This window comes from Lemur catta, chromosome 1 (genome assembly GCF_020740605.2).
Source record: "Lemur catta isolate mLemCat1 chromosome 1, mLemCat1.pri, whole genome shotgun sequence".
Taxonomy (NCBI): domain Eukaryota; kingdom Metazoa; phylum Chordata; class Mammalia; order Primates; family Lemuridae; genus Lemur; species Lemur catta.
The window spans coordinates 77,389,874-77,405,411 of NC_059128.1; the positions used below are offsets into that span (position 1 = coordinate 77,389,874).

The window sequence follows — 15,538 nt, forward strand, 5'->3', positions numbered from 1 at the left end:
CTACAAACCAAAGAAACTTCAGAAAGAGGTGTACATCCCATATTTTTCTATATGCAGCTATAAAGACAAGTTGATAAAACATCATGTAGTGATAGATATCTGAATATTTCCTATATATCTCCCCACTAGATGCCTGGGAGCATCCAGAACATTCCCCTAACACTGCTCCCTACCTCTTACCTACAGCTTTCTCCCTGTAGCTAGACTACTGACTCAAATTTGCTCACTTTCTCTGCCTTACCATTTTTTCAAAATACAAAAGCAAAGTACAGATTTCTATATTAATGGTAGTGCTCTGACTCGAAATTTCTAGGCATGCCTTCTTCACCTTTAAAAGGCAGCGACAGGTGACAGGTTTCTCTACTGTGGACTATGCGTGGGGTTCTCAAGATGCTATATCGAAGGACAACAATTCTTATACTTCAAGCATCTCAAGATGCTGTATCGAAGGACAACAATTCTTATACTTCACATCTTGACATGACTTGACAGTGGCAGCATTCTCTGCCCCTATCACGTCTCACCCTGCTAACTGTGCAATACAATACCAGGTGCTTCGTTCTGAATGCCCGTCATTAAGAGGGGTTTGCACTTCGTCTGCCGGAAAATGGCTCTTCCTCCCAATCCCGCCTCAGCCCCCATATCAAACCACCTAATAACATCACTGGTTCTTTCTACTTCAGGACAGAGACATGCATGCTTGAGTTCGTCAAGACTAACACATGACAAAGACATGATATTCCGTAGACTTGGCTTGCAGAAATGTGGGCTACGACTAACTTTTCATTCGGTGGCTTCTTCCCAGATCAATGCCTGTAACTCCCCCTCCCCAGGGCCGCCATAAGGGTGAAGCCCCACACCCTCCTGACGGCCGCAGGGAGGGGCTGGGGGGAGGACAAAAGGAACTTGCCTACAGGGACTTACAGACGCTAGTCGCTGTGGGGTCTGGGGCAACTCGGTGCTGACTTCCATCCTCTCCGCACCCCCGGCCTCCTCGTCAGCCATCTTGAGGGAAACTGACGCCTGCAGTTCCCGACCCCTGGCCAGAGGCGAGCGGAAACCTGTGGCCAGTCGCAGAGACGAGGGACGACACTTTTACGACGGCCCCTGAGGTCGGGTTTGACGCAGACTCGAGGAACGGCTTCCGGTCCGCTTCCCGGAAGCAAGCGTCATGACCTGAAGGGGCTGGAGGGTTTTTTTTCCTCTGCTTTATTAAGCGTAGTGTTTGGTGGCTGAGTGTTGGTATGCCTGGGTTTGGTGCTGAAAACTGTTGTATCTGCGAGGTAAAAAATAAATTCAGCGTCCATTATCAAAGGAAGAAAACGGTCAGGGGCTAAGCAGGAACCTGTCTCGGCTGGCCGGTCGTTGGCTTTCCCGTGCTTTATCTCCCGAGGTACCTGTGGTGGTTACACAGAGCCTACAAAATGAAAACAAAGTACTCACAGATCTTCCATCTTTAGAAGTATACCCCGTGGGCACTTTTACATGCCTACAAAAAAGCTCAGGGCTCAGCCTTGTTTTGGGGGTGGGGGTGGGAAAATAACGAAAAATTGGAAACCTGGTCATCCATCATCTTGTAGAGGGAATCAAAAATAAACCATGGTACATCCGTGTTATGAAATACCATGCAGCTCTTGAACGAAATAAATTGATAAAAAACTACACAAAGTTAAAAGGTAAATAAAAACTGGAAAGAAATGTCTGCAATGTGCATGACAGATCAAAAGATAAAATCCCGAAGACTATTTTCTATTCCAGTAGAAAACACAACTCACCAATTTTTGTAAATATATGGAAAAACCTAACTAGTAAGCAAAGAAATGCAAATTGAACAAAATGTGATACCATTTATTGCTTGTAAATTTGGCAAGTTTTTTAAAGAAAGAAAATCAGCGTTGGTGAGAACCTGGAAGGATAATCATATTATGCAAAATGCAAGTGTAAATTGGTAAACCTCTTGGAAAGCAATGTGGCAACATTCAGAAAGCTCTTTAAAAAAATGCATATTCTTTGGTCAGCAATTCCATTTTTTAAGACTTTATCCTGGAAAAATAATTCAGAATGCAAGCAAAGTCTTAACTACATGATTATTGGTAATGGAGGAAACTTGGAAACAATTTAAATGCCCAACAATAAAGAACATTGGCCAAATATACTGTTTACCCATACAACATAATAGTCTGCAGCCAGTAAAAATGTTGTACAACACTAATTGTCCAAAGTGTGGTCCACAGTCCCCCTGAGAGTTACCAAGTCTTTGATGGGAAAACTATAGTAATATAAAAAATTATGCAGGGGCGCTTGAAGAGGTTTGAAGGGATGCGGAGGCTAGAATTAATTCCTCTGGACGATGGCACTTAATGACTGGTAGTTTTTTAAGAAAAGGCAGCTGTTAGTCACAAGCCTCCCAGGCTAAAATGAAGAGATCCATCCAGCTGAGCTCCGGAAGAGAAACAATGGGGCCTATGGGCTGCTGCAAGGTTCAAGCCGCGTTGTCAGGCTGTCGAACCAGGTGGAGAGTTCTGCAGGCGGCGTGGACCCAGGCCTCTCTAAACAAGCTTCAGGTGTGGCCTGTACGGTGCGCAGGAATGAGAACTAAGGAAATGTAAAAATAAGGGAGTGAGAATGGAAATGACTGAGCCAGAAAGCAACCGCCCTGGACCTGGGATTGGATGCCTGACTCCTGGTGTCCACTCAGCCTCAGGCCCCCTAGGACTTGGATGCTACAGCATGGCTGCGATCCCTTCCAGATGATAAGTCCTAAGTTTTTTGAAAGTAGAAACATGTATTTTATTTCTTTGCATTCCCTATCATATTGGGACAGTTTCTCCAGGGCTGGGAAGTAGGTGCTGGATTATGTTTGCTGTTAAACTGGTAAGTACTCCGTGTTTTTTGTAAGATTGGGGAAAGCAATGAGAGTTGAGGCATCTGTCAGACTCACTATCTGCAAACCACCTTCTCACGTTTTACCGTTCTCGCTCCCAGAAACTCTCATTTGAGCTAGACTTTTGGAAGTAAGGTGTGCATTAATTTATCAAAAGTCCAGCTTTAAAAGTTTAAAATTTAGTGACCGTGTCTTATACATCTGTATATTCAGATTGGTGCTACGCATTCAGTCAGCCCATGTTGGGCCTCCTATTTCCTGGTATCTTTGATTCCTTCAGGAGGTAGGCCTCCAATCAACAGTCAATCCTTTTCTTCGCATATGCTCAAAGAAAGGGTGGTTATCTCTGGATAACACCCAGACTGCCAGCGGCCACTATACTTGGGGTGCACTTGCTATTAGCAATGTTAAAAGCATATCTTTTTGTAAAAAGGTAAAATCATAAGTGTCATGCAAATATAAAATGAACATGTGTCATGTCAAAGATTTAATTCAATTAATGAGAGCGTATGTATGAAGCCACAATTGGTTCAGAGATGAATCCAAAAGGCAAATACATATAGGCAGTCTGAATGCTGAGATGAATTTGCTTAATAAATGCAAAACTGCCTTCCTCCACAGTGGGAAGGGGGAAGTTAATTGAACTTCTACCAGCGAAGAAAAAAAAAATTTTTTTTTAATTAAAAAATAAATTTAGGCCGGGCGTGGTGGCTCACGCCTGTAATCCTAGCACTCTGGGAGGCCGAGGCGGGTGGATAGCTCGAGGTCGGGAGTTCGAGACCAGCCTGAGCAAGAGCGAGACCCCGTCTCTACCAAAAATAGAAAGGAATTATATGGCCAACTAAAAATCTATATAGGAAAAAAAAATTAGCTGGGCATGGTGGTGCATGCCTGTAGTCCCAGCTACTCGGGAGGCTGAGGCAGTAGGATTGCTTAAGCCGAGGAATCTGAGGTTGCTGTGAGCTAGGCTGATGCCACGGCACTCACTCTAGCCTGGGCAACAAAGCGAGACTCTGTCTCAAAAATAAATAAATAAATAAATAAATAAATAAATAAATAAATAAATAAATAAAATTTTTAAAAGTACTTGCTTTTTAAAAACCATGTTGGTATTTGCACTGATTGGGGGGAAATCCTGATGGTTGAAACTGCTGGCCTCTTAGCACAAAATCAAGGCAATGGCACCAAACTGAACTAGTCACCAAAGTAAACTAGTAGTAGTTTTCAAAAAGAGGAGAAGGGAAGACTGTTTCCCTTAAGAACAGCCTTAATGAAGTAGTAAAAACTAGTAACTTTATGAATCTCAACCTGTGTCTTTTAAAATTATTCTGTATGATGAAATGGGAAGCATGCATAAAGTTTTTCTGCTGTGTACAAAAGTATGACTTGAGGAGAAGCACTTCTGCATTGAGTTGCTAGCTGAAACAGCCACTTTTATCATGGAACACCATTTTTACTTAAAAGAACTGACAGATACAACTGTGATTATTCAGACTTGATTATTTGGCAGGCATTTTCTCAAATATGAACAAATAAGCCTTTCTCTTCAAGGAAGACAACTGACAGTTTTTGTTGTCTGTGATAAAATTGAAGTCTTCATATTTTCTTCATATACTTGAACCAAAACAATACATCACAATAAATTGAATACAGAAGCAGATATGAGAACCCAGCCGTCTTTTACTAAGCCAGATATTAAAGAGATTTGCAAAAATGTAAAACACTGTTACACTTTTCAATAATTGTTTTGGGAAGGAATTTTTATTTTAAAATGTTTAGGTTAACATGTATTGGGTTTATCATTTTGAAAGAATTGATAAATGTTTTTATATTTTCTCAGTTTTAATTTCTAATACAGTAAATATTGATAGATATAAAGCACATACAAAGAAGATCTTCAAGGTCCCCAATAACTTTTAAGACTATAAAGTGATCCTGAAACCATAAAATTTGAAAACTACTTAAATTTTGTACGGTTATTTTTATTGACTTGGGAAGATATTCAGAATATATTGTTTGGTGGAAAAATCAAGTTACTAAAACAGTATGATTCTATTTTTGTAAGACAAAAAATGCACCTATTTTGTATTAAATATATTTAATAAAACATACTAATCACCAATTATTATTTTTTGTTATCCCTGGCTTGCATCATTGTGGAAATTTCTATTTTTTACTTTGTATTTTCTAGCTTATAATATGTATTATCTGTGTAAAAGTATGGTTTTTTCCTAAAAAATGTACACATTTTTCAAGGGATACCCAAACTATCTATCTCAAAAAGTACCTCCTTGATAATTTCTTTACTAATCTCCCAGCCACATGTGATGGGATCTTTTCCTCCTCTTGGAGGAACTAGTAGCTGTGTACCTAGCTGCTGGAAACAAACTTTCTTTTTTTTTTTTTTTTTTTTTGAGACAGAGTCTCACTTTGTTGCCCGGGCTAGAGTGAGTGCCGTGGCATCAGCCTAGCTCACAGCAACCTCAGACTCCTGGGCTTAAGCGATCCTACTGCCTCAGCCTCCCGAGTAGCTGGGACTACAGGCATGAGCCACCATGCCCGGCTAATTTTTTTGTATATATATTTTTAGTTGGCCAGATAATTTCTTTCTATTTTTGGTAGAGACGGGGTCTCACTCTTGCTCAGGCTGGTCTCGAACTCCTGACCTTGAGCGATCCACCCGCCTCGGCCTCCCAGAGCTAGGATTACAGGCGTGAGCCACCGCGCCCGGCCAGGAAACAAACTTTCTGTATTTAAATTTCTTTTTTTACCACTTACTGGTTGTGTGACCTTAGGGGAATTAACCTGAGACTTGGTTTCCTCATCTATAAAACAGATGTGGTAATGGGACTATTTTCCTCACATGATGGTTGTGAAGATTAATAAGACACCTCATTTAAAGCCCTCAGTGCCTGGCTTCACTCAGTACAGTGCCTGCTAGTGTTCAGTACCAGGTAGGTGACTTCTTTTTTTCCCCCTTGCTCTCCTGCATCCATCAGCACTTTTAGTTAGGGGGTCTTTCTGTTGTGGAAGTCTTGTTGGAAGACAGTATCCCCAAACATGTGGTTAGAATTCTTTCCTGCTTGGTATCCTCAGGTAGCAATGTCCTTTTGTATTACTGCTAAGATAGCTGTGCCTTCTGCTTCTTGGTCCTTTGCAGCTCCTTGGGTTTCTGCTTGCTTTCCAAGCCCGTTCTTAGCCTTCTACAGAATCTATGAGTCCCTGATATCCCTTCAATAGATAGATAACCTTTTCGTCTAAGATAGCTAGAAGTGGTTTCTATTATTTGAAATGGAAATGTTCCTAATTGATACATTTACTATTAAATTATTTATAAATATAACATTGTCTCATGTTGCAAGTTTTCATGGCCTATCTTCCTCTGCTTTGTTAGTTTCTTTTTAAAAATTATTTTTTTCTTGATTTGTTAGCTCCCCAGGTAGGAAGTAAAACCTATACATAGAAATGTCGGAGACTATGCTAAGGATGCTAGATGCATTTTAAAGAGTAACCCTTAAATAATCCTGCAATATAGCTCTTATTATCACCATGGTAGAGACAAGGAAATTATGGACTAAAGGGGTGAGGTTGCTTGTCCAATTACTAAGTGACAGAACCTGGATTCAAAACCTAGGTCTGTCTGATTTAAAAAATTTGTGCTTTTAACCACTTCACTCTCTCACCTCCTATAAAAAAATTTTAAGTCTCTCTTACCACCTTGTATGTTGTAGTATGTCTGTTCTTAAGTAAACAAAAATATCACACATCTTGGCATGCATTTTAACATCCTAGTGCATATATATTAGACATTGCATAGGGCATGAAACAGAAAAAATAGATAAAAACTTATCAATTATCATTGTTTTTTTCTGATCTAGACCAAAGTGTGGGGTGACCTAGTTTAGAGCAGGATTATGCATTTTGCTCTACAAAGATGTAATTTTTTTTTTCAATTACCTTGAGTTCACAGTAGCTTTTTTGAGTAACCAAGCTACAAGGTCATTTTCTAGGTGCCATTTTACTGTTTGAATCATTACCAACAACTAATATATATTAATTAGCTTTCTTGACACACCAAGATATAGTCAGTTGGGGCAGCCATGCTTAGAACTGTTTTCCTTAGAATCCTCATTTATAGATTGTTCTGGAGGTTTTCAACCCTGACTATACCTTAGGATTGCCTGGGAACTTTTTAAAAATTCCAATGCTAGGCCTCACGCTAGTGATTTTGAGTAAATTAGAAAGGGGTGGGGTCTGAGTATTAGTTGCTATTTGTAACCCCCCCCCCAAGTGATCCTAATGAGCAATCAGAATTAAGAACTCCTGGGTGCCCTTTTCTGGGATGTTTTTTCTTGTGTGGGATAATAGCAGTGCCTATCTATCTGTATTCCTCCTGTCTGGTACAAATCCTTGGTATTTCTCATCCAAATTAGAGAAGAGCAGCCTTCCTAATTGGTTTCCTTGTTTCCATTCTCTTGCTCATATTCATCGTCTATTTTCCTGCCAGAATTATTATTAAATATAAATCTGGTCATGTAACTCTTTTACCTACATATGGTAGACAACTGCCCTAGGATACAACTTAACCCTTAAGCTTGGCATTCAAAGCTCTTCTCAATCTTGCTTGAAATTATTTTCGTCAGTCTAACCTCCCTTGCCACCCCTCACCTTAAACTTTATCCACACCATATTTCCCAAATAACACCATCCAGTCTCATACTTCTGTGCTTTTGCATAGCTTAGTTCCTTGGCCTAGAGTGGCCCTCTTCCCCTTCACAACACCTCTTTCTATAAAGGGATACCTGCTTATTGTTCAGGGCGAAGTTTATACGTGATTCTGAGTGTTCTGATTCTTCCATTCTCCGACAGGCAGAATTGCTCCTTCTGTGTTCTCATTGCACTTTAAATGGTTCTGACCTAGCACTTATCATGTGACACTAGGGTTAATTATTTAGATATCTGTTGACCCTGCTAGACTGTAAGCTTCTTGAGAGCAGGCACTCTGTCTAAGCTTTGTATCCACACAGTGGCTGCCTATCATAACAAGGATGCTCAATATTTGGGGGTGGGGAGGGGACCTCAGAAAAGACTAAAAATACCAAGATTTACATTACTGTAATTGAAATGTATAAATGGTTATTAAAATAAAGCCTTAAAAAATCAACTTGCAAAATATGCATTGGTCCCACAACAACTTCCAAAGCCACATTAGAGGGTAGCACTTGCCATACTTATTTCATTATTAGAGGCTTCTTCCTAGGGATCTTAGAATTTTCAATTTGAGACCTTATTAAAATGAAAGTATATCTGAGAGGATAAGCTCTTATCAGATGACCTTTAAGTAGGGATTAGTTTAACTGATCCTGAAATCCAAGGTCTTTGGAATTGTACACATCATGGGTTGGAGGTCAAGTTTTACAAGAAGCTGACTCTGAAACATTAGCATGGAAGAGGTTTATTAGGGAGTGTTCTTGGGATCAACAGCTGTGGAAGGTGAGGAAAGGAAAAGAAACGTGATTGGGCTGAGAGAGAAACTGAGCTACAGTGCAATCTGAATCTTAACCAACCCTCTTTCACAGTTAGCCCTAGTTGGGACCAGGAGGAAATGTTTTTACACCCTTATGTTGATCAATCATTAGCTGTGGCCAGCCCTGGCAAGAGGGGTCACCTTGAGCAAGGCAGCCATCTTCAGCAGAGGCAATCCCTGATGGTTTTTGCTGGCAGCACTCTGAGCAGCTGGGGGAGTACGTCCTTCATTCCTGAAGGAGTTTCTGGGTGGCACATCATAGTTGCCACCACAGATGGGAATGGTGAGGGGACAAAAGGCAGAAAACAGGCAGCTACAAAAGCCAAAGACAAATTTTACCTTCAGTTTTGCCTACACTCTTCGTAGGCTATGTGATATAGAGGAAAGAGTATGGAGTCCAAAATACCTGGGGTTTAAATCCTGATTCCACTATTTACTACTACAAAGTCAAGTCACTTAACATCTCTGAACCTCCATTTTCTCATCTGTAACTGTGATGATAAAATTTACCTGGTAAGTAGGTTATAAGAATTAAATAAGAAAATGTGAAACAACTTTGTCAATTATCAAGTGCCATGCAAATGAACAGTGTCATTATAAATTTATTTATTATTTTATTTATTAATTTATTTTATTAAGTTAACTAGTACTCATCTGTTTAAAAAATAGCAAGTAACAGAGAGGTAGTACTAGTGGGGACAGTAATATTGTATTGGGTCAGGGAAATTATAATATAACTGAATTATACTCAAGCTATTCTATGGTAACCTATTCCAAGGAGATAAATAATTTATGGCCCAGACATAAAGGTCTGCATGTGGGAACTGGTGATCTCACAACAAAAGGAAGTTTGGGAACGCAGGAGGAGGATGACAGAGGACAGAGGTAAAGAGAAGCATAAGCTTTTGAGAGATGTGGGGTATGACAAATCTAAGCTGATGATGAGCTGATGGAGATGGAAAGGACTTAGGCAGACAGCCCATAAGAAAATCATTAACCCCCAAAGCATTATTTCCTTTAAGTAACCTTGTGAAGCAGAGACTACTATTTGTCTCCATTTTAGAGGTAAGATAACAGTGAGTCCGGGAGGCTAAAGATTTTCCTGGTTGGCTGGGCGCGGTGGCTCACGCCTGTAATCCTAGCACTCTGGGAGGCTGAGGCGGGTAGATCTTTCGAGCTCAGGAGTTCGAGACCAGCCTCAGCAAGAGCGAGACCCCATCTCTACTAAAAATAGAAAGAAATTATCTGGCCAACTAAAAATATATATAGAAAAAATTAGCCGGGCATGGTGGCGCAAGCCTGTAGTCCCAGCTACTCGGGAGGCTGAGGCAGTAGGATCACTTAAGTCCAGGAGTTTGAGGTTGCTGTGAGCTAGGCTGACACCACGGCACTCACTCTAGCCGGGCAACAGAACAAGACTCTGTCTCAAAAAAAAAAAAAAAAAAAAAAAAAAGATTTTCCTGGTCACACAGCTAATAAGCAGCAAAGCTTGTTTCAACCCAGGTCTGTCTGAGGTTCTTAGCTACACTGCCTGAAAAGCGAGGTTTCAACCTGAAACCAAATGGTATTCCTGGAGGAGAGATAACGACAAAGGGAGGGTGGTGGTAGAAAAATAACTCTATGAATAAAACAATAAAAGAGCACAGAGACCCAAAGGACCTGGCTAGGTGGGGTTAATCATATGGATAAAGAAGTAAGGAGACTTAGAAAAGACTAAAATTTAAATAGATATGCTACCTTAAACTAAAATTTCCAGAATTGCCCTATTGTTTCATTAATACCACAACTGAAAGTCTAGAATGAAAAAAATGAAAACACAAGTTAATTGTTCTCATCTTATTGTAATTTTGGAAGAGGAAAAAAGAACAAAAGAAGAAATGAATGAAAGAAATGGAGAGAAGGCATGAAGAAAGCAAGGATTTGTGATTTCTGTGGAAGGGCAAGTGGAGTTGAGATATAGAAGAGTCTAATGCCCTTCCAGGCATGACACAAAGAGAGGGAAAATGAGCAGAAGAGAGTAAAGGGAAGAAGGGGAGAAAGGAAAATTAGCGGAAATAGAGAAGATAAGCTCTCAGTATCAGGAAAAAAGAAGAAACAGGAAACATGATATTCATTCATTGTTTTCAGATGGTATTAAAAAAAGACGACGCAATTGGGTAAATTTATTCAAATGGCGGTGTTCCTGTCATAAATTCACTCTCTCTCTCTCTCTCTCTCTCTCTCTTTCTCTCTCTCTCTCACTCACACACACACACACACACACTTTTTGTCACAGTAATGAAAAGCCAGCAAAACTATTTAAGCTGAATGACATAGTTTAATCCCATGTCATTACACCAGAACCTATAATAACCATAAAGCAAGGACATTATAATTTATTTTATTTTATGCCATGTCACTTAATACATACAGTCCTTTCTGCATATACTTGAGGGATTGGTTCCAGAACTCCCCTGCCCCAGTATACCAAAAACCCATGTATTCTGAAGGCCACATTTGGCCCTGCAGAACCCAAATACAGGAGAAGTTGGCCCTCTATATACTTGGGTCTCCCATGAATACTGTATTTTTGATCTGTGCTTGGTCAGAAAAAAAATCTATGTATAAGTGGACCCTCACAGTTCAAACCTGTGTTGTTTAAGGGTCAACTGTATAACCTTTGCCCAGGTATCCAATTTCCTAAGAAACCAGCTATTTGGGCTGCTATAACAAAATGCCATAAACTGGGTACCTTATAAACAACAGAAATTTATTTATCATAGTTCTTAAGACTGGGAAGTTCAAGGTCAAGGCAAATTCAGTGTCTGGTGAGGGCTAGCTTTCTGACTCAGAGACAGCACCTTGTAGCTGTGTTTTCACGTGGTGGAAGGGGCAAGGCAGCTTTCTGCGGCATCTTTTATAAAGGCACTAATCCCATCCCTCATGGCCTAATCATCTCCCAAAGGCCCACCTCCTAACATCATCACCTTGGGGGTTAGAATTTCAACATATAAATTTTGGGGAACACATAACATTAAAGATGCTTCAAGATTGAAGATAACTCATTGTGAATTGCAAAGTTCTTTTCCCATATTTTAACATAAATCAGGGTGATGTGTGTGGGTTTTTTTTTTTTTTTTGGTATTTGTATTGGTCGGTGATACTAAAATTTTCAATAACTATAAAGAATAAAGTGCTAAGGGTGGGTACGGTGCTTCTTGCCTGTGATCCTAGCACTTTGGGAGACCAAGGAAGGAGGATCGATTGAGGCTACGAGTTCAAGAGCAACCTAGGCAACACAGCGAGACCCCATCTCTACAAAAAAATTAAAAAATAAGCTGGGCATGGTGGTGCATGCCTGTAGTTTGAGCTACCGGGGAGGCTGAGGCAGGAGGATCACTGAGCCCAGGTGCTAGAGGTTGCAGTGAGCTATGATCATGCCACTGTACTCTAATCTGGGAAACAGAGTGAGACTGTCTCAAAAAAAAAGAATAAAGTGTTAAAAAAAAATTTTTTTTTTTGAGGCAGAGTCTCACTCTGTTGCCCAGGCTAGAGTGCCGTGGCGTCAGCCTAGCTCACAGCAACCTCAAACTCCTGGGCTCAAGCAATCCTCCTGCCTCAGCTTCCCGAGTAGCTGGGACTACAGGCATGCACCACCATGCCTGGCTAATTTATATATATATATATATACATATATATATATATATATTTAGCTGTCCATATAATTTCTTTCTATTTTTAGTACAGACGGGGTCTCGCTTTTGCTCAGGCTGGTCTCAAACTCCTGAGCTCAAACAATCTGCCTGCCTCAGCCTCCCAGAGTGCTAGGATTACAGGCGTGAGCCACCACACCCTGCCAAGTGTTAAAATTTTTTTCTTCTATGTTCACTGTAGGCTTTTCCTTAGTGGATCTAGTAATGTTTGAATAATTGTGTCCCAAGATACTGCATTTCAGATATCAGTTTTATGAAGTTCAAAATAACTTATTGAATATAATCATCTCTGAGTAATAAAATATACCTTTTTTGCCCAGCAGCTGTTCACAGTAATTTGATGACAAAAAAGGGATTTTAGGAAATAACCTGCTAATACCATATCCAGGTGTTGACAAATTTGGTTGGCCCAACTATTGTTGCTTTTGGACTTCCCTCAGCTAAGAATAGTTTTTACATTTTTAAATGGTTGAAAAAAATCAAAATAATATTGTGTGACTCGAGAAAGCTATTTGAAATTCAAATTTCAGTATCTATAAATAAAGTTTTATTGGAATACTACTATCACTGCTCTCTCGGTGCAATGAAGAGCTGAGTACTTGTAACAGGGACCAGATGACCCACAAAGCCTGAAACACAAACTATCTGGCCCTTTACAGAGAAAGTTTGCTTATCCCTTTTTCTATAACATGATTATTATTTAGCTATACAATCAGAACTCAGAGTAGAATTCAGCTCCACTCTAAACAGAAATTACACACACTAAGGTCAAACTCTATCACACTAAGGTGATACGATTGTTTTGAGAGGATGGGGTCTGCGTAAAGAATGAATGAAGATGGTCCTTACAGCATTTCTTGTGGTTGTTGTAAAAGAGGGCTAGTTCCCTGTCTTTCTTTGTGGGAGTCAGTAGGTATCATTTGATTCTGAAAGCCCACAGCTATCACCATTAGCAAGTCAAGGAATATATGGAGGTCAATAACAAAAAAGTGAGCTTCAGCACTGAAAAGACTCCTCTGGAAAGTGTAAATGGGGAACACTTGAGACAATTTCTTCGTAGTAAACATTTATTTTAGTGGCAAATTTGTTGAAATACTCCCTTAAACTAAATGTATTATATGTATACTTTTGAGTAAAATAAAAATATTAGAAAACAGAGCCCCTAGTTTCCCCACAGGGGATGCCCTAATCCCATCGACAGCGGGGCTGAGAGGCGAGCTCACATACCTGCAGTGCCTCGGGGGGGCGAAGAGGGCTGCTGTTTAGCCAGAGCATCTGCTTCCGGCCTGATGGCGACGTTATGCAGAAGTTCAGCCTCTACTGAGCCTTGCCCGATTCCGTGTTCTCCCCGTTCCTGACTCTGCCCTCTCTGCCCCACTCGCCTCCCGTCCCTGCCCTCAGCATTAATGTCCAAACCCAATCCTTCCAGGTTTTGGAGCCTGGCTTTTTGGTTTGCGCTCCTTTGAGACTGTGCCTCTCCGTTTCCTGGCCTTCCAGAACCACCCCGATCCCAGCCGCCACCCGGGGATCCCGTTCCTCGAGTTCCAGCTCACCAGCACCGGCTCCTCACATCCAAAGTTCAGGGCCTATCATCACATCAAGGGCGCGACGGCGTGACGGGGGTAACCGGAGAGGAACCTTTCAACGTTTTCACCGTCCGCACCGAAAGCGCGCCGCCCCTGAGCCGGCGGGGCCGCGAGAGGGGCGTGACCGGCGTCGGGGGGCGGGGGCCGCTCTCGGATACCCCGCCCCGTCCCGGAAGGTCACTGACCCTCCGCGGCTTTTGCGAAGAAACGCTCGCCCTGGAGGCAGGGCAAGTTGGCGAACAAGGCTGCCTGTCCTTTTTCCAGCACGAACTTCCGAGGTCACTGTAAGCAGGTCGTGCTGTCCAGGCCCCGATGTCTTCCTCCGTTTAATGAAGAACAACTCCTGGCTCCGCAGTATGGACTGTCAGGACTTGAACTTCCTCAAAAGAGAATCATAGCCGTGTCCCAAGTTCTTGGACAAGATAAATTTGTCCTAGATATTATATATGTATATACATTATATATATATATGTAGTGTGTGTGTGTTTAAAGACTACTTCAGAAAGTTGAGAAAACAAAGAATAAATGATGTGCAGATAGGACTTGAATAAATATAAAGGTAAAACTAATATATATATAAAATATGATATTAAGCGTTTAGTACTGAAGGTTTCCATTTGTAAATGTTATCAACTATTTTTAGAATTCTAGTAAAATTATACCCCAGTTTCCTGTAATTCTTTCACTTGCATGGGTCATAATTCCTTGCGCATTGACTAGATTATCTCAATAGTTCCTGGCATATCTTTTTTAACATTAAAGACTGTTTTTCATTTTGCTTAATCTTTGGTCTGTTGGAAACGTGGATGTTGAGAAGCCCTTGAGCATGATTTTAAAATTGCAGCAACTTGAATCTTGCAGTATTGGAACACGGGTGTAAAAACATGTTTACACCCTTATATGGGTGTAGTGTTTTATATTTAAGACTCCTATTGTGGAACATTTACTGTAGTTTGTTTCTAATTTTTCCTTTATTATAAACTTTGCTTTAATAGACAGACTTATTGGTAAATCTCTGCACATATCCACATTTTTCCTAGGATAGGTTACTTTAAGTAAAAATAACAAGTCAAAGAGAATGCATGTTTTAATATTTTTCATATTTTAATGAAAACAATAGAGTATATATTTATTATACTTTTTGATTAAATTTTTCTCAGAATTTTGTTTCAAATATTTAAGTACTAAAGATTGCATGTAAAATGTAAAGAATAACAACATAATGAATACCAGTAAATCTATAACCAGCTTAAGAACTTTTTAAATATTAAAAGAAAACATGGTAATTTTTAGTTTTTATTGCTGAGTTTAGTGCTTTTGCTAATTTTTGATGAGGGTGTTAGTTCTCTGCATTTTTTTTTTTTAGGCTTGTGGATTCATGCCTCATTACAGAAGTAGCAGAGTAGCATTTGTATCACAGAAAAGGGAAAGCTGACAGCCTATATGATTGTTTCTTCATCTGTTCTCTACATTTAAAGTAGACATAAAGAATGGATTTGATATTATTCAAACTTGCCTTGATTGACATGCCATAGTGGTTACATAGTCATCTTCTCTTTTATTCAACCATAAAATAACTTACAAATGGTGATCATTCTAATAGGGACATAAGATCAAGCCCCCTTTATTCTTATTTAAAAAAATCGCGAGAAAATATGCACTACAAATTTACCATCTTAACCATTTTAAAGTATACATTTTGTACACTTTAAGTGTACAAGTGGCATTAAGTATAGTCCATCCCTCGATATCTGTGGAGGATTGGTTCTAGGACCTCCCTTGGATACCAAAATTCATAGATGTTCAAGTTCCTGATATAAAATGACATAGTATTTGCATATACCTATGC

At 40.1% G+C, this 15,538-nt stretch overlaps 1 protein-coding gene and 1 long non-coding RNA gene across 3 annotated transcripts in view; both read right to left on the reverse strand.

Annotated features, from left to right (window-relative positions):
* UBR1 (ubiquitin protein ligase E3 component n-recognin 1) overlaps nt 1–1,393 on the reverse strand; it is a 117,731-nt gene extending 116,338 nt beyond the window's left edge. For both annotated transcript variants that reach the window (XM_045539737.1, XM_045539727.1), the window contains exon 1: nt 925–1,393. In XM_045539737.1, the coding sequence (XP_045395693.1) occupies nt 925–1,005 (81 nt within the window). In that variant the 5' untranslated portion in view covers nt 1,006–1,393. The remainder of the gene's footprint in view (nt 1–924) is intronic.
* Nucleotides 1,394–1,832: 439 nt separating this feature from the next.
* LOC123630297 lies at nt 1,833–13,802 on the reverse strand. Its single transcript, XR_006732635.1, has 2 exons — nt 13,657–13,802; nt 1,833–2,595 (listed from the first exon to the last, which is right to left on the reverse strand). It is a non-coding gene; the product is annotated as an uncharacterized LOC123630297 (long non-coding RNA).
* Nucleotides 13,803–15,538: the final 1,736 nt, after the last annotated feature.